The sequence below is a fragment of the Amphibalanus amphitrite genome, unplaced genomic scaffold (genome assembly GCF_019059575.1).
Source record: "Amphibalanus amphitrite isolate SeventyFive unplaced genomic scaffold, NRLGWU_Aamphi_draft 000367F_arrow, whole genome shotgun sequence".
Lineage (NCBI taxonomy): Eukaryota > Metazoa > Arthropoda > Thecostraca > Balanomorpha > Balanidae > Amphibalanus > Amphibalanus amphitrite.
The window spans coordinates 414,772-442,763 of NW_024881861.1; the positions used below are offsets into that span (position 1 = coordinate 414,772).

At 48.1% G+C, this 27,992-nt stretch overlaps 1 protein-coding gene across 1 annotated transcript; it reads right to left on the reverse strand.

Annotated features, from left to right (window-relative positions):
• Nucleotides 1-189: 189 nt before the first annotated feature.
• Nucleotides 190-8,865, reverse strand: LOC122389667 (sodium-dependent proline transporter-like). The gene is made up of 12 exons (XM_043381898.1): nucleotides 8,715-8,865; nucleotides 6,078-6,207; nucleotides 5,625-5,810; nucleotides 4,390-4,533; nucleotides 4,002-4,154; nucleotides 3,619-3,770; nucleotides 3,138-3,376; nucleotides 2,735-2,865; nucleotides 2,343-2,578; nucleotides 1,922-2,134; nucleotides 1,607-1,777; nucleotides 190-1,259 (listed from the first exon to the last, which is right to left on the reverse strand). The coding sequence occupies exons 1-12, from the start codon at nucleotides 8,739-8,741 to the stop codon at nucleotides 1,125-1,127; spliced, it is 1,917 nt and encodes a 638-aa protein (XP_043237833.1). The 5' UTR covers nucleotides 8,742-8,865; the 3' UTR covers nucleotides 190-1,124.
• Nucleotides 8,866-27,992: the final 19,127 nt, after the last annotated feature.

The window sequence follows — 27,992 nt, forward strand, 5'->3', positions numbered from 1 at the left end:
GTGTTCATCCAAGAAACGTGTCAGTGTTCCAGACAAATCGCATCCGCTACAGCATATGATAGGCATTCGAGACAGTTCGGTATTACATGGGTGCACTGTTTGATGCTAGCACACGTGTTCATATTTTGTGCATGGACATTTGACTTTTCTAAATGACAGCTATTGTGCGATTGCATAAAAGTGTATCCATAAAATCAATCCATTTATTGATCATTGCTCCGGAACACTGGTCATCAATCATTTTCAACAGACCTAATAAAAACATCGCCACTTTGAAAAAGCAGATTTCCTTGAATGCTCATACTGGCCAACCATTACGCAAGGAATCAGTCATCAGACTTCATAGTCGCCTTCATTGATTTCATGCACCTAACATGAAGCAGCAATAACACTGTCAAGTATTAAATAGGTAGAAAGCAAGTATATACACTGAGGCAGGCATGTACAATGCAACTTACACAGTTCAGACACACACTCATCATCTCTCGCACTTCTGACTGAAGGAGGTATCTCATCTCGCACCCGTTTGTAACATCGGACAGACTGTGTAGTACGCGCATAAACCCATTTCAGTCGCAGTAATAGCATAACAATCATTTCCATATATGGAATACCGCAAAAGTGCAGCACGTTGCCACACATTACATCTGCACAACTTACTCCCTTGTATATGTCAGGGAGGTATAAATTAGGTACATGGTACTCCTTCTCACCAATTCGAATAAAAAATGCCCGAGATCTCCCATCGTTGGTCTAGCACATCGTGGCTCGGCAGCTCTTGTATCTGTGCATTAAAAAAGAAAAGCGTACGATATTCGGCGGAATTAGGTACACGAAACCTGAATCCGACACTGGTATAAGGTATTACGATAAATAAGTACCTTCAGACACAAACAAACCACACTTTGGCTTTTAGCTCTAACTCGCAGACATTACAGTCATGGAAAACAAGCGGAATCATGAACAAGTACCGCTTGTTCACCGAATCGCATAGAGATCATCGTGTCGCTGAGAAGCAAGAACAAAAAATACTTCAGAAGCTGTAGCTGAACTCCCAGCAGCCGGCAGGTTGTCCAAGCATGGGTTCTTGATAATCTCAAAGTTGACGTCTGACTCCACGTTGTCTACATGTGAGTGGTGACTTCGAGGCTGCTGGTGTTGTCGATGCCAGCCTCGGCAGCGGCCGTCTTCTCCCGGTTGGCGATGTTTCGCGAGTGTTCGAACCAGCCGTCCGTGGGCCGGATGCAGTTCAGCAGGCGCTGCAGCAGACGTGGGTAGTGTCAGACAAAGACTAAGGATTTAGGGAGCTCCAGCTGGCACCTCAGGCTGACGTGTTACTTCCTACCTGAGCTTCACAGTGTTAGCGAGAAATTCAAAATATCCAGATATTTATGTAGAAAGTTTGCAGGATGTAAAATAATAAATTGCATAGCGCCCCTAAGATTTTTGCAACTATCAGCTCATTCCATTAAGGAAACAATCCATTTTAAAGAACATAAAGAACCAGAACAAGTGAGGAACAAAAGCTACACATGAAATGCATAAACATCAAATCAGTGCAGCAGCATCCAAAAAGTCTCCAAACAATCACCACTCTGCTCCTCACCTCCTTGATGCCGCCATCCTCCTCCCAGACGATGTTGTAGACGAATCCGACTGGCACCGTGGCGATGATGACCATGGCGATGGCCCAGCCGATGCCGTTCGCCCAGCCGGGGTACGTGTAGTCATCCACCTTGTACGGCTCGTAGTTGATCCAGCTCAGCAGAAGTATCGACTGAAACAAGAGAGCGCATGAGGTCAGCGGCGTCTGATGGTTACTTGTTGGTCCATACCATCCACGGACTACATCCATGTTATGTCAGTCAAACTTCAATCAACATCCAGCACCTTTCTGGTTGCTGTTTGCTGCTCTTCTTACCCCGACCAGGAGAGGAGACACGGTGCCGTAGATGGCGGTGATGTGCGCCTTCAGTCGGAAGCCGGGGCTGAAGCCCATGATGTTGGTGAGGTCGCGGTAGTAGTTTCTGACGCCGTACATCCAGTACATAGCCAGGAGCTCCACCAAACCGATGAAGAGGTAAGGCCAGCCAGCGGCGTAGTTATCCAGCAGATCGACTATGTAGCGGCCACCCTGAAACAATTGGACAGCACCGGTGAGGTTATTTACGCCAGACAAATCAACAGAAGACAAACATCGTATGGTTTACGCATAAGGCAGCAAATTGCCGTAAGATCTAATGCCGTAAGCCGTAAGTTCGAAATATTCATTTACTTGTTCGCTTATTTGAAAGAGAGCATGATAACATCGAAGCAGAGAGTTACTTTGAGGCCTTACGCACCTGAGTTGTGAGCGGGATGCCGAGCAGGAATAGTGTCGAGCAGATTCCTACGACCACCCAGGACTTCCACTGGCGCAGCTTCGGGAACTCGTCCAGGATGCAGGTGATGATGTTCTCCACGATGGCGAACTGGGAGTCGAGTCCGAGGGTGAAGAGCATCAGGAAGAAGAGAAGCGCCCAGAGAGTGGAGACGGGGAGACGAGTCACCAGCTCCGGGTAGGCCACGAACGCCAGACCTGTTAAGAAAAAGCAGTTCAACATAAGACCTCTGGTCCCGAGATATTTCCGAAACGTTACGTGCGTCAACATGGTGGGCGTGACACACTGATGAAATAGTTCCATTCGCATTGAAGCAAATGTTTCAACTTCCCTTCCTTCCATGCGGAACTTACCTGATCCACTCTTGACGACTTCAGAGACGGGCACTCCGAGCTCCGATGCCATGAATCCCAGGACGGAGAAGATGGCGAAGCCAGCGAACACGGACGTGAAGCAGTTGCCGAAACACACAATGAACGTGTCCCTGTGAATAAACAATAATTTGGCGATCAACAACCTTGCCAAACTACAAAAAATGTATTGCTTTCAATTTGATCTTAAAAAATGAAGCAAATGAAGGACAGGAGCATTGGTAATAAAGCAACAATATCTTTCGCCAGTCCAGCAGTAAGCAGATACCTTTACGTGAAACGTTAAAAAGATACCAATCTCATCTATGTAAATAACATGGTTCATTATAATTTTTAAGAAATACGTGAAATGCTATCAGCGCCGGCAACTTCACAGAAAACTTACCTGATGACATTGTTATGGAACTTGTTGTAGCTGGCAAGAGTGATCAGTCCTCCGCTGGCAATACTGAGCGAGTAGAAGATCTGAACGGCAGCCTGCACCCAGACATCGATGTCGCTGAGTCTGTTGAGATCCGGCACCATGTAGAACTTGATGCCCTCGGAGGCGCCGGGCAGCGTTACGCCGCGAATCAGCAGGATGATGAGAACCAGGTACGGGAAAAGCGCAGTGAAGTAGACCACCTGTTGGAAAATGGTATAGAATACATAGTCAGAGAAAGGACATGCAAGCATCATGAATAGCCGCGCCCCACAACATGTGAAGTATCTGTGTCCTCGAGTTGTATTGCAGCAGCATCCGATCGTCAGACCTTTCAGATAGCATACGTTGCAACAGGCCAGATGAATTTCAATGTCTGCAACCGAATAGGTCCGCTAGCTTACTACATGCTAGCATAAGGGCAAGGCCCAGTTTCCCAGCGTACCTTTCCGGAGGACTTGACGCCCTTGATGAGCGCGGCGCCGACCACCACCCAGGCGATGAGCAGCGAGACCACCAGGCCGGTCTGGACGCCTCCGAGGTCGCCGATGCCGTCACTCAGGCCCAGAACGTGCAGGTTGAAGTACTCCTCAGCGGCTGCAGCGGCAGAGCGAGTCGTTAGACATGCGAGCGGGACATTGCCACCTTGTCGTGGGAGATCTTATAACTTCGCTTATTTGTGTGAAATGTGATGTATCAAGAATCTCTGCAACCTCTTTAAGAGCCTCAACCTTTGGCAACATCTGACCACCATGTCTTCCCATATCCTTTCTAAACTGACCCTGAAGAAGAATAGTTAGAAGAAGAGCTGTCCACGTTGATACTTACGGGAGACTCTGTCCTCCTTGGGCACGGTACTGTTGACGCCCAGGATGTCGGCCTCTGTGCGGTTGGTGATACAGTGACCGTAGTTGTAGATCCACCACGTTGACTCGTTGTAAGTCATGTTACACTGCTGGTACTCGTTGTAGTTGAAACAGTCTGCGAGCAAAGGAAATAACATTGATTTTGAGCCCATTTTTACTTCGGCAGGACAATGGTATACAAATGGAATATGTTGACGGTCGTAAAGATCGTTCATTAACTCCAAAATGCTAAAAAACAAGTTTAAAACACTGGAAATGGAATGTAAACTGGGGAGTGCTACAGCGGCAATGGAGTATCAGTGCAGAGCCCGAGTTTTTTCTTTAATAAGAAGAGTTGGGGGTATACTCACTGGGCGTGTTGTAGTCGTGGTTGCAGTACTGCCAGGGCAGGTCGGTCGTCATGCTGGAGTACGTGTAGTACACCGTCCACGCGATGATCATGTTGTAGTAAAGGCCGACGGCCACCGAGGCGAGGAACATCGCGACGCCAAGACCTGTTTGGAAAAGTAAGGAAGTAACGTCAATTAACCCTCGCACGACCAGGCCATTTCTCATAACACGAACGACCAGGGGGGGGGTTGTTACGACCCCCCCCCTGGCGTTTCGAAACGGAAGGTCGTAGAGCTTAGCGGAAAAAACCAACGGATTGCTCTCAACGAGATCTCGCGATTGGTGGTATATTTTTTGGTCCTAGGTCAACATTTGACCTACTTTTGACCGGTCAAAGGTCAAATTTTCGGAAAAATAGACTTTTTTCAACTTTCGGCGGCGATTGCGGCAAAACGGTGGGAGATATCGACTTGAAACCTTCGCTATCGTGTTCCTTGATCAATTCTCTATCGTTTGGTATGTATTTCGTTTCCCTAGCTCTAAAAATGGCGCGTTGGGAGCGCCGGAAGTCGGCAAGGTCACAGTCGGCGGCAGAAATTCGAAAAATCAAAATTTAAATTTTTGAAATCTGATTGTATTTTTGGATTTGGGAGGTCCATTTGCTCCCTATAGAAGCTAATATTGCTGCATATTCCCATTGAGGTGACAAGAATTAGCAAAATAGTGGTTCGGGCGCTTTTCAAAAATAGTACCGGACGCTGTTCCTCTTGTGACGTCATAGCTCCGTGACCTGACCTGACCCGGTCAAATTTCTTATGCCATATGATAGCCAATACTTGCCCCAACATGCATGGGAAGTTTCATCACGATCCATCAACCGATGTCCGTACCACCGGCAGGAAACCTCGGGCGTTGGCACTCAGTTTGTGAAAATCCGGCCGGAGGCTGTACCTCTTATGACGTCATAACTCCGTGACCTGACATGACCCGATCAATTTTTTTTCGGCAAAAGATGCGCAAAGGTTGCCCCAGAGGGTATTGAAAATTTCAGCCCGCTACGACAAGCCGTTTAGCGTGCACTTCGAAAAAACCTCAGGGGGGGGGGTTGATACAACCCCCCCCCTAGGCGTTCTAGGGTTAACTTTTTGAGAAAACATGCGTTGATTTTGTTACTCTTATTTTTGAAAGAAAGCATGGAAATAATATAGACGAAAACATTTTAACATCGCGTCATCCATGACTAGTGGGCTCTTACCTCTGAGCGCCGGAGCGTAGTTTTTGAAGAGACTGATGGGCGCCAGGGCGCTGTACTGTCCAACGGTTAGCTCCAGGAGGAACAGCGGGATGCCCAGGCCGAACAGCATGATCACGTAGGGAATCAGGAAGGCGCCTCCGCCGTTTTTGTAGCACAGGTACGGAAACCGCCACACGTTTCCGAGGCCTGCAACAGCGGGTCGATGCGATTAGGCAATGTACAAGACAAACAACGTCGTGCAAGTATGCACATAGTTCGAGGGCGCTCGACATATTGATTGCAGTCATATGCTAACATTCCAGCCACCTGCTCCCTGTAGTGTTACGTTCTCTGCCGCTTTCTTTCCGCCGAAATGCATTTCTGCTATTTGTGTCCAAGTAAATCGAATGAGTAAAAAGATGCTTCGAATGTAAACATAGTTTGGTACTGCCCTCATCCGTCCTGGCAACTCACCGACGGCATATCCGAGACAGGAGAGGAGGAAGTCGAGCTTGCCGGTCCAGTTGCCTCGCTCAGGGTTCTCGTCTCCTTCGAACAGGTTGTCGGCAGACTGGGCCTCTGGCGCCACTCGTTGGTCGGCCATCTGGGGAGCGGCGCAGGGGTCACTGGGGGCCAGCCCACACTGACGGGAACTGACAACACTGCACGCCGTGCCACCGTTCGGCGCAGCGCGGAAGAGTAGCCCAGGTAACAGCGCAGGCTGTGCCATAATACAGCACACTGTACAGTGAGGACCGTCCTGCAATGGGCGCGGCCCCCGCACCGCATAGTTCAACATCGGTCACTGCATGTAGGACATACGGGTCGTTATACACCGTGCAAACAGTGCTTTATGTATGGGCAATGTCCATTGTATCGGCAGCAATGCCTTCCGCCTGCGACGTTGACATTTCAAAGACACATTCTTGAGCTACTAGACTTTCGTGTGCGGGATTCATTATTGCTGTCGTGAGGTACTCTCTGCACAATTGCGTCAGGCTACATATACTGATTTTCAGCTTGGTTGTGTTAGCAACATCGCTAGTGCGCACTAGCAAAAGTCAATGTATGTATGTTACACAAAGACACGCTCAAAGCTCATCGCATTCTCACTTAAGTGACGCTTAAATTACTTGGCGGGATTTACATACCTACTAGTTCACGGTGCATGATTCCATTATTCCGTAAAGCGATTCCTTGATAGTATCATATCATCATAACTCTAGCTCATATATGAATTCCATAATTCCATAAGGCATAAGGGATCCGCGTCTCTAAATAACAGTGAATAGCTACCAAACCCGGATCTACATCTGTCTACAGAACGTCATTTCCGCACACCGTGGACTGGGGGTGTTCCGCAGTGACGCAGCAGACAGCGGCTTCCGCCACCACTTCCATCCGCCGAGCGGCGCCTTCAGTAGCGCCGCGCTTACGTCACCCGCCGTCCTGACCGTCGGGTGCGAACCTACCGAGACGATATCTTGTTTACCCACGTGTAGGGAACACATGACCTCGGAGAAACAATGACCAAGTGCCGGATCGTGCGAACAGCGCTAACGCAACGCTGGGGAATCACGATTGTTGGAGGGATTGCAGGAAGTGAGCTGATTGTAGAGGAGACGGTACGCAGCAGGACGGATTTCACTGGCAACTTGATAAATGATTGCAGGTATGGTGACGCAATACATTGAGGTCGTGTATATTATGATACATGGTTTATAATATTTCCGCTAGCCAAGGTATTTAAGAACACTTTCCCTAACTTGTGTGTGTGTGTGATAAACAGACAATAGTCGTTTTCACGACGGGTTTTCTGGCGAATGCACCAAAATTGACCAAATCTGCACCAAACCTAGCTTTTACAACAAATATCCTCATATGATGAAATTATTCCGGTGTTTTAAAACAAATGTCTGATAATTTGAAAATCATGTATGGGTATAAGCAACCGCGCAGCCCAAGCTGATAACTACTAAGAAACACAATGAACCTAATTTGTCCAAATTTGCACCAAATATGCACCGATTCTGCACCAAATGTGTACCAACTGTAGGTATACAAGATAGCCGTCGTGAAAACGCCAAAAAGACTTCGTCGCCGGGGGCGTCTTTAAACTCAAACCATCAACAAGCCGCGTCGTCAGAACGGCTATTGGAATTAGGAACAGCAAACGGATATTACAAAATGAATGAATAAGGAAAAATATAACTCTTCTACTTAATAAAACATTCCTGAGATGGAATGACAGGTAAGTACCGTTGCGCATTAGCATGACCAAAAACTTACGAGCTGTCGCTTTTATATTTGCTTTATGTACTTTACGATCGAGATAATGTTTTAGGTAGGTATATCGCAATATTAGATATCGATTATTCCTAGCCTCTAGCAATATTTATAGGCATGTCTTATATCTGAGATACCACGAAGAATCACACCTCCAAGAAATGAGAACTTCCATGTGATAAATCGCACGTTTGCCTGTTGCCTTATGGCTTATGGGCAAGCGATGATGGATTGGTTGGAATAAGATCACTGGAAAATGATAAAATGTAATGAATAAAAATGTGTTTGGTATATTGGATATCGCATAATGTTACAGCATAAAATGTTTCTTTTTCCTAATTAATTAATGCACACTTTCTCCATTATATTAATTAACAACCCGATGTATTATAATGGTCCGTTCAACCGACAGCGCATTTGTTTGATAAAGCGATTGAAATGGCGTACAGGCAATAAAAACAAGAACAAATACGGAATCCAATCGATCATGAAATGGCTTTTGATTTGATTTTTAGTTTATTTGGGACTTGTGTATGCCTCCGCAGGAATTTTCTGCAAAATACAAAAAAGCGATCGTTTTTTCGGCTTTACGCGCACATCATTTGCTACGCCTGCTAATAACAGGTGTTTGTCTGTAATTATAGCGTATACTGAGATCGCCAAACGTTTTTTATATGTAGAAGCAGGGGCTGGGCGCGGCTGCATAGAGCTACCTTTGTAGGATCTTGGCTTTCTGCAATGTGTTTGGCGTTTATTGATCAAAATAAATGAGTACCTATAAGTTTTATTTTCCCCAATGAGAGTGTTCTCTGGAGCAGCGCCTACCTCATTGCCGATGTCCTCTTTGGCCATATTTTGTCAGAAGAGCTGATCGGTCCGTATCGTCCAGTAGATCCCAATTCCTCAGCCTCTCTGCAAAACGTTCCACTGCAGGGTCCGCTCACTGATCGATTCCAGTCCCACACTAAGTGTGAACACTTTCCTGTTCACCAATTATACACTCGACGGCCGCGCTGCACGTAATGACGTCATCGAACGGCGGGCGGTGATTGGTCGAGCGAGCCGTAGTGCAGCGAGCACGGCTAGGGGAATACCAGTTCGTGCGGCCTTTCCGTCCGTGATCAGTCAGTTACACGGTATCTGGTCTTGGAATGATAACAGGGTCTGGTGGTAGGACACGACGTAACAACTCTGAGTGACCAAGGTTGGGCTATTCTGGGCAAGTGAGTCAGGACTGATAAACATGGGCGTAAGAACCCCACGAAAAGTTGGAGGGCCAGAGAAACCTAAATGTCTGTATGTGGGAGCCCCAATAACCTTATGAAGAAATTCTTTAAAGTTTCTGCAATTACTTGTGGCTCAAACCGTTCATACTTCATAGCATTTGAATCACCGGTATCATGTGTCTCTCTCGTCGAAACTCGTCGAACGAGCTAAAGCTTGACCTTAAAAGGTCATTTTGTAAATCTAATAAATGGTCAAGGTCATAATCTTACCGGAAAAGGTCATGTTGATTGTTGCATATCAGTCGATTGGTATCTTTCAGCTGAATATATCCAAAGTATTTTATCGACCTATGTATCCATAAAGTTATTTAAAAAAAAAACTGAAACCCTTTCTTGACCTGAAGTGGCCTCAGAGACCTTGGAGGGATAATGGGTGCAACTGCAATGTTCCGTTTCAATACCGTAAGGTGGGGCTATTTGAGACATTGGGGCTATTTGAGACAGTATTTAAAATTGTTATAAAATAAAAACCATTTGAAATTTATGCTTAATTTTTGCTCAGGCGATTTACTGCTCGATTCCACACCTCCCTGAGCAAAAATATCACGAAAAAATCAAACCATCTTTATTTTATAGCGATCTTAAATGCTGTCTCAAATAGCCCCACTGTCTCAAATAGCCCCACTTTACGGTACGCAATATTATCCTGTTAAACCATATTTGAGAGTGTAAAGAATGGCCTTTGTCCTAAAACGTAGTAATTTAATTTTCTCCTATCGACCGATAAGGGAGAGGTCACAAAATTGGCCTGAACTTGTGTTATTGATATCGAAAATCGGAGACCGAGATCAACGTTTTGTACATCCCGTCATTTTTATTAATCGCTGGAAGTTTTAGCGTTATCAATTATTCAGTGTAGGTGTGACGAGCATGCAAACTTCTTTTTAGGCTAGGTCACGTAAGCATTTTCTTTTAACTTCTCACTACATGACCTGGATGTGACCTGGTGAACTGACCTTGAACGACTTGGGTCTGAAATTTCGATAAAATGTGCAGAAAAAGCATCAAAGGGTGTATCGGTATTTATATATCTGTGAAAATGGGCAGGGGGTGTTAAATCCCCCTACCCGACAAGGGTGGGGGGATTTAACACACACCATCTTTTTCCACCTCTTATATTAACTGTTCTCCGATATTCCGTCCCGTCACTTTTTCGATTCCCACCAAGTGGTGCTCACTGCAAAGAGCTCAGTGACCAGTACGTAGACGCTGCGAGGCCCGGTGACTGGCCGTGCTTTCCACCGCCAGCCGTGATTCACCCGCGTGCGTGCCGTCATGTCAGCACGGCCCGTCCGGGAAGCACGTCTCACACCCTGCTGAAGATGCTGACGTTCCGAGAGCCGGCCTCAGGCACTGCCCCTCCCCCCTCCCTGCCCCGCACGCCGCCCCCTTCCGGCCGCCGCGCCGACCGCGGTCTGTGGCCGTGACGTCACAGCCAAGGTTGCTCGTACCGCTGCGCCGTGGCTGTTCGAGGTTTGCCTGACGACTGCACCCTCCCCTTCCGCCCCCATCCCCGCTCCGCCTCCTCCCGCCGCGCCGCCTTGACTCTACTGGGACTGAACCAATTTTTTTTTTTTAATTTTCTAACTACACCGCCACCCATTAATAGGTGACCAGGAGTGCCCCCTCCCTCAGCCCAGCGACTCACAGAACCTTACTTTACCACCAGAGAAAACATAAAAATGGCAAAGTCGCGGCACTCCCTGCTAAGAAACGGAAAACAACTCAAAATAAGCAACCAGTCGGTAAGAGGAAGTATGGTTAGTTAGAAGAAAAAAAAACGGCAAAAGATGTCCCCGCTGAAAGCAGCGGGAGACTAAATCACTACTTCCAATACCATGTTTTATGGTGTAAAAGAACACTCATTCAGGGTTAGTAAAGGGACACATACATACACACAAAGCACAGGTTCTGGTCAGTATTCTGCAAAAGGTCATGTGTGACCGGATGAACCCTTCCAGCTAAGCAGAGCTTGTTGCTGGTCGGGGTCACCGGTCACAACGCCGTAAGGGTGGGTTCGGTGTAAGCCACAGTCACTATGGCTGACAGGCTACGCTATACGAGTAGGTGTTTGGAGGAGTTGAATAAAAAACTACAACGTGATACAACGCATGCATATTATTCTATTTGAAAGTACCTTATTTATTTGCACATTTTACTATTGATTATTGAACTTATGTAAACAAAAGCTACACAGGGTGTTCTAGGAAATACTCCTTACTTATTTTCTTTACTTGCAATTTAGACATGTTGATAATGCATTGAGCGTTAAATTGAGTTGCCATAATTTTATTCCAGATGCGAGGCCCAAGCCATGTTACATTACGAGTGCAGTATAATCTTTTTATAAATGGTTCAATGAACTGTTGACGATTTCTGGTCCTTGAATCGCTAGGGTCACTAAGGGTAAATAACCCACCAACAGATGATGGGAGAGAAAAAGAAAGTTTTCTGTGCATTAAGATAATAGCCTGCTGTTTTGCTATATTATGAACTTTGAGAAGCTTAAGGCTTTTGAAAATTTCCTCTGTGTGTGCTAAACGATGTTGATGAGTAATAATACGAATGGCTCGCTTCTGAAGCAACTCAATTTTGTTTAAGTAAGAAGGAAATGTGAATCCCCACACCACACAACAATAATTGATATATGGTAAGACCAGTGAATTGTACAAAAGAGTTAGCAAATGAGTATCAAGGAAAAATTTTGCTCTGCTCATTACCCCAATGTTACGACTGATAACTGTTGTTAAGTGGTCAATATGGAGATTCCATTTAAGGTTCGGATCTATAATCATTCCTAAGTACTTGACTGATTGAACAGCCTCAATAGGATCACCATTTAATGTTACATTAAGTTCTGCTGGATTGAGTGTATTATTGTAGATTTGATACACTGTTTTCTTTGTGTTGAGGCTAAGTTTATTTGCTTGCAACCACGTGCATATAATGGGCAATTCAACGTCAATCATATTTTGAAGCTGGAACGCTGTTCCACCTTCAAAAATGAAGACTGTATCATCTGCATACAGTAAACATTGTGCTGTTTTACAAATATTTGGAAGGTCATTTACATAAAGTAAGAAAAGCAAAGGACCAAGAATGGAGCCCTGGGGTACACCAATGTTTACATTTTCTATTGAAGATCTTGCACTGTTATATTCTACGCATTGTTTTCTATTAGTAAGGTAAGATTCAATCAGGCTAAGTGCTTGCTCAACAATGCCATATTTGCTACATTTTCTTATTAGTATGTCATGATCTACAGTATCAAATGCTTTTTTTAAATCGATGTACAGAGCTATGGCAATGTTGCCTTTTTCAAATACTTTCATTATTGTATCCTGCAGGAGAAGTATGGGCATATATGTTGAAAGTGACTTTTGAAAGCCAAATTGGCTAGCAGACAATATATTATGTTGCAGGAGATATTCCATGAGTCTTTTGTGAATTATCTTTTCAACAAACCAATCAAATGGTCACCCGCTGGTGACGTCAGAGGTTCTGCCGATTGCTGTGTTATGCGTGGTAAAATGGTCCGCTTATCAGTGTCAACTGTCACGCACTGATTTTATTGGACAGTGACCAATGACCGTGTGACCAATCGATACCAATGACCAACCATAAGGTGTCACAGCTGTATTTGCATTTTGCACTCATCAATGACTTGCACCGCCGCGTTGCTGTGATTGCATGTTTTTCGAGTTGCAAAGTGACATGAGTCAGACCAGAAGCCGGCCTCATGGGCAGTGGGCTGTTATGAAAATATGTCCCTATACCTACTTATATGGATGTGTGGCTCTGCATTTCAATTACTCATTCAGCATCAGACCGACTCTCCATCGCAGAGCCCTCGCTCACCACAGCCCCAGAGACAGCGTTTACACACAGAGGTGTTATTATTTAGGATAGGGAAAGACACTCCCAACATTCACAAACCTTTGGGCCCAACCAGCGCGCCATCAGCGCAGCTGGTGAGCTCACTACAGTACTTACATCCCGCCTTGGGTACACGCTGGTCAGTGTTCAGACACTGAGTCCCCAACTCCGACTCTGAGTCCGACACTGTGTGCCGACACTGAGAGTGTGAGTCTGAGAGTGAGCCGGTGCGTGTGTCTCTCCTCTTCCTCTCCCCGCTGCGGTTTTTATACCCGTCGCCTGACCCGAGTCTGTCACTGTCAGGCGACCGTGACGCCCGATTCTGCACACACTGACCCCGTCGTGTCGTTCAAAGGTGTCACAACAGTCACCTCACTGGGTCAGCGCGATCGGAGCCGACCGCTCTCCCCTCGCGCCCGTCTCTCAAACGTCGCCAACTAATCCGAAAACCCGGTCAACAATATTGAGCAGAAAGTATATGTATCGATGGCAAATATCGTCTGGCGAACAGAAATTACCTATTGCTAAAGTGGGATATTGGCAAAACATAATATGCACACTGTTAACGTCAGATCCCGCCAGCCGTGCGTTCTTGCTTCGGAGTTTTTGTTCTCTCTCCGGGTGGTGGTTACGGCTGCTGTTGTTGCTTCTCCCCTCAGGGAGCCGGCCTGTAGCCATATGAGGGGCTCCTTGTGGCGGAGGTAGCCGGTGGTCGAGGCCGCCACCAGCTCGGGTTGAATTGGTATCGGCTCGCTACAGGGCGATGTGAGGCGGGCCAGGTCGCGCGGTTTTGTGTCGGCATGTGGCGCTGTCTTGATGCCGACGCTGGTGCCTATCGGCTTGGTAGGACGACGAGGCGAGCCGGCGACGTCGCGAGGTTTTCCACATCCCTTCCACCAATATGGAGAACAAATGATTGTCGCCATAGGGGGATGGGCATGAGGTAGCTCTGCCTTCTGCCGGCATATAAGATTACAGTCAGCACCGATCAAACACACTCTGGCAGTGACATTGACCGAAAGGCTCCTTATTGCTGCTCCCTGACTGTCATCTGGTACTGCATGTGCCCAGGTTACGAATCAGTGTATTGATACATCTTCCAGGGTTGGCATTTTTGCCGGCAAAAACTAGTTTTTGCCATTTGCCGGTTTAAACCGGTTTTAACCGGCATAAAGTGGCAAAAACTGGCAAAAACTAAAACAGTCAAAACGCTATGCCTCTACATGCGTTTGAACAGGACACGTTTTAAGTGGGATTCAGTCAATACAATATGCTTTCAAACAGAAGTGGTATCTTGACCATTTTAGTGTTAAATAGTTCCGTGAGTCCTCTATAATTAACCAATAAGGCGCCTTTTTGGTGAGACAAATGAGAAAGTGCGCCGGTGGGCGGCGAGTATTGAAGAAGTGGGAAAGGGCATCTGCTACTGACTTGTGCACCGGACCCTACGAACCGGTTCCTAACAGTGTCAGTGCCAAATTTGTGCTTAGTCGACGTAGCCGTTCTCCCAATCTGGAAGCGTCACCCCGCACGTGCGCACGTGCAAAATGGACCCCGACCGACTATGCACGACACCCTACTAATCAGTCCCTAACGGTGTCCCAATTTGAGCGCAATCGACCCAGCCATTCTCGAGGTCTGGTCGGAAACGACTCCTGCATATGCTCATGTGCAGAAGCACACCAACAGCGATGCATGAAAGTGCACTTCCTGATGGACATCTATTGACTACCGACAGACATTTTAAGCAGCGGTAAACTAGCGAGACAATGCTTACTGGGTCCCAATGACAGACATGACTTTGTATATTTCAACCGATTGCTTTTTAGGCAAGCAACGCAGTTTTGGCCACTTGAGTTTTTGCCAGTTTCTGCCAGTTTTTGCCACCATGGTTTCTGCCAGCCGGTTTAAACCGGTTAAAACCACTGGCAAAAACCAGTTTTTGCCACCCTCTGCCAACCCTGACATCTTCTCTTATCTGAGCCAGACACTGCACGTCAAGACCAGGATAAAACATGAGGAAGATTTGAAAAGGAATCGCCAGGTTGAGAACTGTTTTGCCTTTGAACTCAGCCCGTTGCTTATCCAACTCACTGTGCCAAACTAGTTGTGAGCGTGTTCCGAGTGCACCAGTAGCTCGCTGTTGGTAGTTGAGCAGCCAGGATACTGAGGAATAACTCACTGATTGGATGATAGGTCGTCATGCTAAGAGCAGTCCTGCAGTGCCGTGACTTGGACCTTCATAAGGCTGCGTAGTGGGGTTGCCGTGAGCGGAACGATTTATGCTGCGATATCACGCAGAGCTAGACCAGGGTTGCGCTGCTTTGAGGCTGGCACCTCGTGTGGTGATCTGATTATGTTAATACCCATGAACAACGGTGACGGTTTCGCACGTGACGCGAACCACTGGTATGCAATCAGGCAGCCTACGTGGATGACGGGTCTCCGCTCGGGATAGCCGGTAGGCCTCACCGGTTCAGGATATTCGCATAACCCGATTGCGTAATGGCACCTCGTATGACGATCCGAGCATGTTGATACCCAAGAACAACGGTGACGGTTTCGTAAGTGACGCGAACCACTGGTATGCAATCAGGCAGCCTACGTGGATGACGGGTCTCCGCTCGGGATAGCCGGTAGGCTTCACCGGTTCGGGATATCCGCATAACCCGATTGCGTCTTGAGGACACCATTCGCTGTAGGCAGGCGCGGCTTGCCATGGGTCAGCAGAAAACTGATTGACAGATGTCGCAGGTCAGGTTGGCCTGCGCTGTCTATGCAACCTCAAGTGCCTGGGTCGTAGTCAGAGGTGTACCACACCATGGCTTATCCACTTTGTATGCCCTCTTTGGTCCTTTTTTTACGACCCCGAAGAACAATGCTCGACATGACTAATACTAGTAAGGCGTGGTCTCGGGACGAACTGGGTAAGGATAGGTACGACAGGCCAAATTGCCATTTACTTGCGAGTGAGCTGGGGAGAGACAGGCTTTGACAACTCCCAACGTCAAGCATTGGCGTTCCTCGGCGATTCACAAGTAGCCGCACTAAATTATATCGGGCTCTACTCAATGACATTAAGTTGGCATCAGCCTCACACGGCGGTTGAGACGGGCATGTCGACAGAGTGGCAGGATGCAGGATATGCTAAAAGGGCAACTCTTGAATCGTTTAGGGATTGTGCAAATGGCTCTCGATCATCTCAATGTATTTTATCAAGACGCACTTATTTTTGCTGGTCTTTCCTGATGGGTTAATTATAATTAACTAATAATAATGATAATTATCATTATCTCCACCATCATTGCCGCTGCGAATCAACAGCAACGGCATCAAACTAGCCGAGATGGACAGTGAATTTAATGTTACTTAAAAACATGACACAAGGTAACTTGTTTTATCAGGGCAATCACCAGGGCAGAGATGACAGTCAGAAGCTGCATTCTGAGCAGACTACTGATCAATCCAGCACAAGCTGACTCTACTGGAATGTAAAAGAATCTGCTCTGAACTCATTTTCACGGCCTTTATGGGACGTCAGTCACTCTACTTTAACACACCTTATACGCTGTTGCTACTCTACTCTATTTCTCAAGCCGCTCCAGGCTTGGATACCGTTATGCTGTCTATGTCTGAACAAGGACTAGAGGTCTCGGAACCGGAAGGGCGGTCTCCGGACCCGAGTGGACCTCCTCGGTCCGACTGTCGGGACCGGCTCGTCCACAGCCTCATATATAGGCTCGTTGTCCGCGTCGGCCGAGTCCTCGGAACCCGACGATGACTCGGTCCTCGGTGGAGGCTGGGCGCCGTCGGGCTGCTCTGCCCGGTCGTCACTGTCACTGGGACTGGCGTATTGCTCGGTGCGGGCGGTCTCCAGGACGGTAGTGACACCACTGTTTGTCCTCCCGCCGACGCTGCTGTACCTGCTCAGTGCTGGAAGAGGAGGGACTTCCCAGTGGGAGGTTTCCCCGTCCGTATCCCCCTCGTCTGCTGAGTGTGTTCCCTGAGGTGTCACATGTGGGCCCTCCGTACCGTCTCTGCACAAAACATGTGCCTGCCTAGCAGCCCGATACAAGTGCGCTTGCGGACAGGCCTTAAGGCGGTTCACATGCACCCGTTCAGCTGGTTTTTGAGAGCCTGGCTTGCGTACCTCATACGTAAGCCCATTTGACATTTTTCGCTCCACCACATAACCCTGGATCCATTTGGGCGTAAGCCCCGGCTCGATAAAAAGCTCCGCAGAAATTCTACGGCGCGTGATGACATGCGTAATGGTAAAATCCGAATAATTTCGGCGTCAGAGGCTCCAAGGAGATTTTTCAGAAGATCCCTCTTTCTACCCACTCCGTGATGGCCTCTCCGTTATATTCGCCTTTAAAAGTGTTTAACTGTCGTAGAAAAAATGTTTCAATTTGGGATCCCCGGCTCTCGCCCAGCTGAAAGGGGCGCCCTCCATCCGCCATTAAGTCCAGCTCTGCAAGCCCCCGTGCATCGGACTGACCTGGTAATGGTGGCAGCGGTCGCTGCTGTTGGGTCGTGGTCTGCTCGGTGTCTAGTGTGGTTCTTCCCGCTGTATAGTAGTAAGGCGGGATATATCCCTCGGTGGTTGACGCCAGGGGTGGCGCCGATGCCTCAGGCTGCCTCTTATCGTCGTCGTCAGACATTATCTGTAGAACACAATGCCATCGGGTACTATCGGATGTGTCTGCTTCACCTCGCCCGATCTGACCCAGTAGTAAGACGGGAAGACTCTCGGTGACGTTTGATTATAGGCAATTCCTTGAACTTGAGCTGCAGCTTTCAAGTTACAAGAGGAGAGCGCACGACCCCCTAGTTTAACCTTCCCGGTAGAAGGTAAGGCGCTATTGCATGGACTCCACTGGGCTCTTTTCGGCGTATATACGACTTCACCGAGTCCTGCTTAGCTCCTAAATCAAACGTCCCGGTCACGGAGGAAGCCTCCGGCGAAATATAGTCCTAATGACACATATTTCCCAACGACACACTAGTCCCGATCGGCGCTAACATTCTAACTAACTGCACCTGCAGATAATGACTCACTTAGACACCACTGAATCTGGACAGCAATCCACCGGCCCATCACATCCTGCAATGTCACACCCGCAAACAGCATCCTGCTGTTGCCGACAGGGCTACAATAACACCTGGTTTCATGTAGAAGCTCCAGGACCACCGACACTGTACTGTTCCCGACCACCATTTTGGACTCTAATTTCACAGCACCACGCTTCCACGACTGATCAGACACCACAGTCGGATGAATGACTGCCACACAAGCCGACACTCCTCTTTGAGACAAGACAACACCTGCACAGTTTATGATGTTCAGATACGGGACCGGTTAGCCACTGTAACACATACCTGTAAAAAAAAAAACTACACACATAAACCCACACACACCAATTATAACAGCCGTTGAGGCGTCCCAAAAGGTTACCGTCACTGAGTCAGAGCTCGGCCACCCAATCTACACGACACGTCAGGGCGCTTGAAAGGGAATGAACAGCTGGGGCCGGTGGATGAGCGGCCGATGGAGATCTTTGTCGGAAAACAGAAGAAAACAGTGCTTTGAAGAAATTAACGTTATAATCTAAAATAAATCAAATAATAAAAATAGATAGATAGTGATTCAGAGCACCACAATTTAATTTAAATTCAAAACAAGGAGCCACAACATCCTTCAAAATTTAGAGGTTCGCCGTTCGGTTAAAAACGGAAGCCATTAAATGACAGGGTCAATTCAACAACTTGATCCCACTTCTGACACCAGTATGAAAATATGTCCCTATACCTACTTATATGGATGTGTGGCTCTGCATTTCAATTACTCATTCAGCATCAGACCGACTCTCCATCGCAGAGCCCTCGCTCACCACAGCCCCAGAGACAGCGTTTACACACAGAGGTGTTATTATTTAGGATAGGGAAAGACACTCCCAACATTCACAAACCTTTGGGCCCAACCAGCGCGCCATCAGCGCAGCTGGTGAGCTCACTACAGTACTTACATCCCGCCTTGGGTACACGCTGGTCAGTGTTCAGACACTGAGTCCCCAACTCCGACTCTGAGTCCGACACTGTGTGCCGACACTGAGAGTGTGAGTCTGAGAGTGAGCCGGTGCGTGTGTCTCTCCTCTTCCTCTCCCCGCTGCGGTTTTTATACCCGTCGCCTGACCCGAGTCTGTCACTGTCAGGCGACCGTGACGCCCGATTCTGCACACACTGACCCCGTCGTGTCGTTCAAAGGTGTCACAACAGTCACCTCACTGGGTCAGCGCGATCGGAGCCGACCGCTCTCCCCTCGCGCCCGTCTCTCAAACGTCGCCAACTAATCCGAAAACCCGGTCAACAATATTGAGCAGAAAGTATATGTATTAGGGTGGCACTTAGCAATAGGGTGAATTTTATGTCATCCGATTTTTATGCGTGCGGGTAGTTTTCTGGTTCCATTCCCGTAAAAAATAATGTGTGGAAAATGATTTGGAAAAATATTGATATTTAGGGGTCGCGAATTGAGGTCAAAGTTGATATTTTTGGGGAAAAATCCAACTTTTTGGAAACTACTTTAAACCTTTTTGGAATGACATATGTGGTCATTAAGCGTCATTTCCGACGTATTTTGACCTTTAGTTATTTGTTTAACAATTGTTTATCCCATCACTTCCGGCCGATCGTAGCCAGTCCAGGTCAGGCCAAGACGGGTCTGATCTGGGCTGTTTTGCCCATGTCAGGCCTGTTTTGGCCTGCGACCGGTGCCTTCTCACAGTGGAGGTCATATCCTCTGAATAGTGTGAGGAGTGACCGGTCTCTCCTGTTCCAAAGGGAGGAAGAGCCCCACGGTTCTATCGGTTCTTGAGACATGCTTCTTTCTTCTGTCAAAGAGAATGTTAAGAAGTTGGAGTCAGCCTATCGCCGGCGGGCGAAAGCAGAGGCGAGGGTGTGCATTGAGCTGCACTGGTTTATTGTGCTTTCGGGATGTTCTTCCGTGGGCGCTTCTTCCGACTTTAGTGCCAGTGCCAGCAACAGACTTACCTGGCCGCTGCGGCGCGCACACGGAGGGAACGTCTTTGACGATGGCGACCATGAGAGAAACGTCGTCTCACACTCCCAAGCGCATGTGGGCGAGCGGACGTCCCCAACAGTGAACTGGCCTCGACCGGGCCAAACTGCCCAACCGTAATGTGTGAAGAACACGTGAGCCTGTTATCAACTGCGGCATGGAACTTAGGATACGACTCCGGCTGAACCGCGAATCCTGAATCGCGAGAGAAGGAGCGTCGACCGATTCTAGGTCCTGGTGATGGGGAGGGGGAGGGATTGGGGTGGCCAAGCTCCTCGCCGTTCCCAACCTCCCCTCCATCCAAGCACAGGAGGCCATGCTCACAGCGCTGGGGGACTAAGAACTGGAGAAGCGGAACTGCGGCCTTTTGCTTCGACGCCACGACGGCGAACAGCATGCTGGTGAACGGTACTTTAGCCCTTATCGAGCAGAAGCTGGATCGGCCCGTCCTCCAGCTGGCCTGCCGGCACCACGTGTAAGAACTGGTCCTAGAGAAGGCCCACCTGCCCTAGAATCTCGAGCGGCCTCTACATCCGGCTGTTTAAGAGGTTCAAAGGCGGGTGGGAGTTCATATTTCATTGACAGGATCACACCGATGGCGTTCGCCGTCGACGACCTTCCGGAGTGGGACGAGCTGCTGGTCGGTTTCCATCGCTTCCATCGCTGGACTATGCCTAGCTCCGGGAACTGGGGAGACTACCGAAAACTTCTGGAGCTCTGCGTAATTGCTCTCGATGGAGTTGTTCCAAGCACGGCATCCGTTTCTCCGCCTCAGAGTACTCCACTGAGTTACCTAGGTGGATGGCAAAGACCATCCGCACTGTGGATGCCTTCCTCTTCAGGGAGCGGCTCCGGCTGACGGCGGCCGAGGCCCAGGTCATCAGACGCTGTGCGCTGTCCGTCGCCTGCAAGTTTGCCGCCGCCGCCGCCGCCTGGTTTGGGACTCTACTGCCACTGCGCCGGCTCTGGACCTGACCTTCGTGAACTCGTTCTGCACCTACCCCGACAAGGAGCTGTCGAAGGCGACAGTCCCGGTCTTCGGCCGTCACCTGTAGTACTTGAGCGATCGGCTGGTGACTCTGGAGCTTTTAGACCCCGACCCTCGGGCTCAATCAAGACATGGTGCGGGCAATAGACTTGTAGGAGAGGGAGGACGAGGACCCGCCCCATAAGTCCTTAGTGGACACTATGAACGCCGCTCTCGCGACCGAGACGTTGGCGAGCTTCCTCACACCATCGTTCAAAAAGCTCTCAAGGATCTACAACCTGGACGCGGGGCTAATAATCAATGACCAAGGCCACTGGGAGGACAGCAGCTACCAAACCGCAGCTCGTGTAGTCCGGGAGCTGCGGGTGGTGAATGACTTCACCAGGCGCGGTATGGCGCTGATGTAGGACTGGCACTCATGAAAGACAAAGATTAGCGCCAGTTCTTCCTCCATGTCGTTTAAAAGATCACAGAAAACGCTAACCTGACACCCGAAGATCGACTGCAAATTGCTAACCAGGCTACACACAAAGTGATCTGGGTGCCCGTTGCTCATGATACCCCTCCCTCCAATGAGGCGTCAATAATATATCTACTTAAGAGGAGGAACTAGAGTAGTGGAGTACATAGACGAGCGTTTTGGTGTGACCGAAGCTGCATGAAATATCAATAAACAATATGAAAATTACTAAGAAATGCCTTATTATCATCCGATTACAGCGTAATAGGAAAGTCAGAAACGATTTTAATGATATTGAAATATGCTACCAAAATCTCAATTTTGACCTTGATTCGCGACCTCTAAACATCAATATTTTTCAATAAAAATTTGCATCCCTTATTTTTTACGGGAATGGAACCGGAAAACCACCCGCACGCATTAAAAATCAAAAATTGATTTTTAAGTGCCACCCTAATATGTATCGATGGCAAATATCGTCTGGCGAACAGAAATTACCTATTGCTAAAGTGGGATATTGGCAAAACATAATATGCACACTGTTAACGTCAGATCCCGCCAGCCGTGCGTTCTTGCTTCGGAGTTTTTGTTCTCTCTCCGGGTGGTGGTTACGGCTGCTGTTGTTGCTTCTCCCCTCAGGGAGCCGGCCTGTAGCCATATGAGGGGCTCCTTGTGGCGGAGGTAGCCGGTGGTCGAGGCCGCCACCAGCTCGGGTTGAATTGGTATCGGCTCGCTACAGGGCGATGTGAGGCGGGCCAGGTCGCGCGGTTTTGTGTCGGCATGTGGCGCTGTCTTGATGCCGACGCTGGTGCCTATCGGCTTGGTAGGACGACGAGGCGAGCCGGCGACGTCGCGAGGTTTTCCACACTGTAAATACATATGCATTTCATGACCGGGGACCACCCTCATTCCGTTACCAGCAGTCCTATAATGAACGCCAAAGGGTTTTATGCCTGTGTGATCTCTTTGGTTCCATGGAAAACATTGTTTGGTCGATTAGTTCCATCAGTTGGTCCGAATCCCAGCGCTTCATGGTGCCCCCAACGGCATTGGTCCGACTTCGGGTGAATCATGGTTCGACGGTCCGATGGTCCGACTTGGTCCGACTCCAGGTGACTCATGGTTCGACGGTCCGACTCCGAACCGTCCATAGTCCGACTCCAGTCTGAAACGACCCTATGCCGGATGCTCTGTTGGCACACTGAAAACGAATCTACTCTTCTCTCGTGAGTAAACTCACGGAAGAGCGGTTATATGGACACCACCTATTTGACGGCCCCAGCGACCGGTTAATCAACTCATCACTTGCCGGTCAACTTTCCGATGAAACGTGCGTTTACTCATGCATATTTACCCATGTTCGATGAGTTAACTCATTGTGAAAACTCATGTATCGCTGGTTACTCATTTCCGTTACTCTCATTCTGTGAGTTAACTTACTCATGGATGGGCGGTTTTATGGACACCACCTATTTGACTGCGCCAGCGACCGGTCAATCTACTCACCTTACTCATTATCAAAACTCATGTATCGCTGGTTACTCATTTCCGTTACTCTCATTCTGTGAGTTAATTTACTCATGGATGGGCGGTTTTATGGACACCACCTATTTGACTGCGCCAGCGACTGGTCAATCTACTTACCTCTTACCAGTCAACTTACTCATCAGACATAAGTAAGGTTGACCGGCAAGAGATGAGTAGATTATCCGCTGTTAATATTACGCATAACGCAACTTATCAGATTTTCATTCCCATCATGCGTGTTATTTCGTGTGCAAAATAGCATGCAAGACGAGGAAGAACATCCAACAAGACCATATGCTACCCGTAATACTAACACCGAACAATGACACCGAACACAGAAACGTGGTCGTTTTATATAGGAACAATCAACAAGATATCGAATGTTCTGTAAAACGACAAGTGCGTGGATATATTGTCATATGGGCGACATAAAATTGACAAAATAATAACCCTGCGCTCATTTTGTACTGTACGAATGGCAAGTCAAGAGAACAGCAAAGTTAAATCTGTATTTCATGCACATATATACGAACAAGTACTGGACAACCTATTATGGGCGTAACGCTCAATGATCATAGCTGGTTGCAAGACCAGACCAGCTATAGGAACCCATCATAAGGAACAGACGGACCTATAATACGAAGCAGCTTTCTATTTCACAGCCTTGTGTGCGATTATATTATTTCGTACTCTATAGAAAGGTCGTGCAACCAGCTATGTGAAAGACGCAGTTTCAACTGTCATTTAATAGGTACACAAACACAGTTTCAATGGTTTGGTTCACTGATACATATCCGACTCCAAAGCTCTGCCTGTGCTTTACACCAAAGTGCCTTGTATCTCAAATTCATTAGCGTCCAACGTTTCACGTCTCTTTACGGTTAAGGGCGGGACGCCGGGACACCCTGCAACAAAATATAAACGAACTGCAACAAGCTTATTCAATTGCAACTAGACATAATGACAAAAACTTGATGAACAGAAAACAGAAACAAACAGAGAAAAGTATGAGGCACCAACAGAAACTCTGCCGGTCAGTCTCTGTCCCGGCAGCTGGTCACAATTGTCGACCGCCGAGGTTAGCTCTTTGAACTCGACAACCGCCTCATTCTCCACGTATAGAGCATGCCAGCTCGAACGTGTGGGCATGGGTACTGGGGATGGCTGAAACACAGCTCCGTGCTCGCCAGCGCAGTGCAGCAGGTGGTCGACTTCTCGTCTGCAACGAGAACAAATATTTCCGATATTATTAATGGTTATATCCCGGGCAAGTTGCCTCGGGATGATTAGCGCACATTTTACTCTCGAGTGATGTAACGGTTTTATCCCGAGCCGTCAGATGAAAAAAAAAAACAGGTACTTTGAGAGCAACAAAGAAAATATACATACCCGGGGCTGAGACAATTTGATTATGTCACCAAGTTTTTGCCGAAGTTCCGAGGGTCATTAGACCCGAGGTATTTCGATAAAATACGAGGTTATATAATTAAATTGCCAGCCCTAGGGCAAGTTCATTTCCAAACATGCAACGCTCACAAATCTTCACAAAGTCCACAAATACTGCTAAATAAATTAAATTTAGCAGAGGGCCGGACAACGTCCTTGACGACGGGCAGGGCAACATTCAGACGGAGGCTGAGCGGAGCGAAGCCGCAGTCATTCAAATGAACATTCACTCTCTATAGGTACTCACCGATAACGAGCCAGCTCTCCTCAATGTCCATTGTCCATCGCCGGCGGCCCGCTCGCGCTGGTGCCCTCGCCGGGGTCGGCGGTGGCGGCCGTGACCCCCGTATCGACAGAGTTGCTGGGACCCTGAGTAACAAATCAATGGATGTTGTTAATGTACGCCACAACAATACACAGTTACGGTCAGCCAGTCTATTTTGAACAGAGTTTCCTGAGAGAAAACTAATGCACCGGTGCTGGAAGAAAATGTCATCTGATTTTGCAACTATGTTTAATTTTGCTGCAATACGTTCTACTGGTTTGTTTGAAAAGCGGGCATTTACCCGCGCATGACTGGGGGGGGGAGGCTCTACAGAGCCCCCTCCAGTTTTTCGGCAATATATTCTAAACCGTTTCACGGATCAAATTAAAAAGATTATTGTTTGTTAAAAAAATTGTTTGTTAATTTTTTTTAAATTACAAAATTTTTCGCACCTGCGTGCAGCAGTCTTCCCTAAAAACATAAAAACTGCAGACATGTCACAGGATCAGGATAGGGGTTTGTTGATAGCCCCTGACAAATAGGCATTTGGGCATATCGTCTTTCTGACTTTCGGTTGCCGGCCGGGGTAACTTTTTCAAACATTCTCCATCCATGATTCACACGCAAAAAAAAAACGCGACAGGTTGGTATATGCCCCCCCCCCCCCTGAGGCGAAAGTTATTAACAGCTTAACGTCATGGGAAACTGCAGTGTGGCATGGACACTGGCCAGCCTGCGAGTCATGTGCACAAGGAATATTTGTGGTGAAATTTTATCTGAGAACAGCTCATAAGCAGTTTCAAAATCATTTTTTTCCAGACACCAAGCACAGCATTCCAACCTACCCACCTTGGACCTAAATCAATTTTTTATGATAGCTTGGCACCTGTGAACTTACATATTTTGCCATTTGTTTGCATTTACATTTTGGTATTCCTCTGCATGTCACAGGTAGCTTTTGGATGGTACTGGTATTTTTTTTTTTGTCTTTAGCAGTGATAAACCAGCAAAAAAAAACAACATTTTCTTTTTTACCCTGAACTTTAAGGCTGTGAAAACCTGATGCATTTTCGAATTCAGCGCATGCGACGCGGGGCCGCGCATGTGAACTTCCTGGCCCCTTTACTGTATATTTATGTCCTAGGCCTGCATGTAGGTTAGCAAAGAGAGCTGTCGTTTAATTTTCCGGTATTTTCCACGCACAATACACCCAATAAAGCAAAATATCTGGTATTTTACTCACCAATATGCAGCAAGCGACTCCCCCTGCACACACGGATCCGGCCGGAACGAAAATGGCGGCGAGGCGGCCTATGATCCATCGGTAAAGAAACACGTCAAAAACGAGTTTGATAACCGGTCGGCTTTGAGTACGCTTTTTACGCACGATTTGTGATTTCATTTACTCATAACTCATTTCCAGAACTCGCTTTCTACAGATTTAGTGAATGCATGATTCGTGAGTACGATAATTACGCGCAATACATGAGTCAAGGAACTCTTATTTCATGCGTTCGGGGCCGCCTTACTCATGGATGGCAGGTCATTGATTTCTTTGCATGAGTTTTTGTAATGAGTAAACCAGAACTCAGGGCTTGGAATGCTTCATACACGAGTAAACCAGCGGTTGAAACTCATTAGCGGCTGGTAAAATGACCTTTACTCTCCATATACGAGTAGATTTGTTTTCAGTGCACCGTGATGTTTGCAAGTCATGGCTCGCATTACATCGGTCCTCCGTGTTCGTGATTCAGGCTGCAGTGGTGGGTACTTTCCAGCTGGTTTGACCAACATTCCTGACCATGATCATAAGCCAGCAATCAGCTCTCTTGGGCCAACTGTGCTCCAGATTCCACTTACAGAGCAGTGGCCGCACAACATTCAAACAACACAGATAATGTATGTACTATCCAAATGGCGGCATGGTGTTTAAGAAAAGCTTTCGGATGCAGCATGCAGGTTGTGTTGTAAAAAAAAGTCCATAACATGGCATAGTCTCAGCAATACCGACACAATCTGTATGCAATGCGAACACCCACTAGTGCCCACGAGCCATTTTCACCAGGGTAATTAGCGGGCGCCGTAACGGGTCTATAATCCCACCGCTGCAATGACCGGGTCTGTTACATGATCTGGCCTCCGGAACTGGAGCTGTAAGCTTTTGAGACAAACGAGCTGAGTGAACTGACGCTGATGGTTAGCTATTTCGTTCGTTGTTTTTGGACTTCAATCAGCGCTTTTATTGTTATATAGATCCGGGCTCATGTGATGATGAAAGCCAACACTAAAAGCATTAAATGGCTTTCCTATAGAGACACATTTGACAACAAAGATAAATATTGAACCCACGTGATGAGGCTTGGCTGTGGCACTGGCAGCCACGGGGCCAATACGGAGAGGAAGAAGGGAGCAATTAGTTAAACGTTTATCCATTTTTGACATAACGTCTATTAGCGTTGTATGAAAACCTCGTCACATCCACCCTTCGTCATGGCATGCTCCCTCCCCCCCCCCCCCCCCGAAGTCCCCGGCGCAGAAAACTTCTTCTTCGTCTGTGTTCTTTGCTGATGCAATACACACAATCCATACGACACAAGGATAAGCGAATGGAAAAGTTTGAAGCGGCTCATGAGCGGGCTCCTTCCGCGCCGGCCGGCAGCCGACGACGTCGCCGACGGCCTCCGGTATGACGTCACCCCGTCGGCGGGTTACATCACCCGTCGAAACCGACGCGGCACCGCCGGCTCGGCTCCTGACCTGCCGACCTTGCTCTGGACGGGCGACAAGCCGAGGCAGCACGCACGCGCCGCAGGAATCGTGTGCCATCGATTTCGGCGCGCGCCGCTCCGGGCTGCGACAGGTCGGTGCCGGACGAAGCACCCCCCGAGTCAGCTGGTGGGTACAGCGGGGGTCAGACAGGGCCAGCTGTCGAACCGGACCCACACCGTGAGGCCGTGACGCCGTCTCCGTGCCGTGCCGCCGTGCGAGTGTCGAGACGCGAGTTAGAGCCCCAGCCGGAATGTCAGAGGGGGTCGTTGGTGTGCCGCGAGTCGCCCGCTGCCAGCTCTTTGTTCCCGTGCCATCCTCGTCACCATCCGCCCGGTGTCAAAGACGTCTGGCCGCAAGGTGAGCTGGCCTGGTGACAGGGTGAGAACCACCCATCTAACCGCAGCC

Bases quoted from the DNA above. Each gene is read 5' to 3' on its own strand.
- LOC122389667 (XM_043381898.1), bottom strand. From the start codon at position 8,741: ATGGCCAAAGAGGACATCGGCAATGAG. The intron at 4,534-5,624 runs GTAAGAGCCCAC...TTTTCCAAACAG, and splicing joins CTACGCTCCGGCGCTCAGAG to GTCTTGGCGTCGCGATGTTC. The intron at 2,579-2,734 runs GTAAGTTCCGCA...TTTTCTTAACAG, and splicing joins AGTCGTCAAGAGTGGATCAG to GTCTGGCGTTCGTGGCCTAC.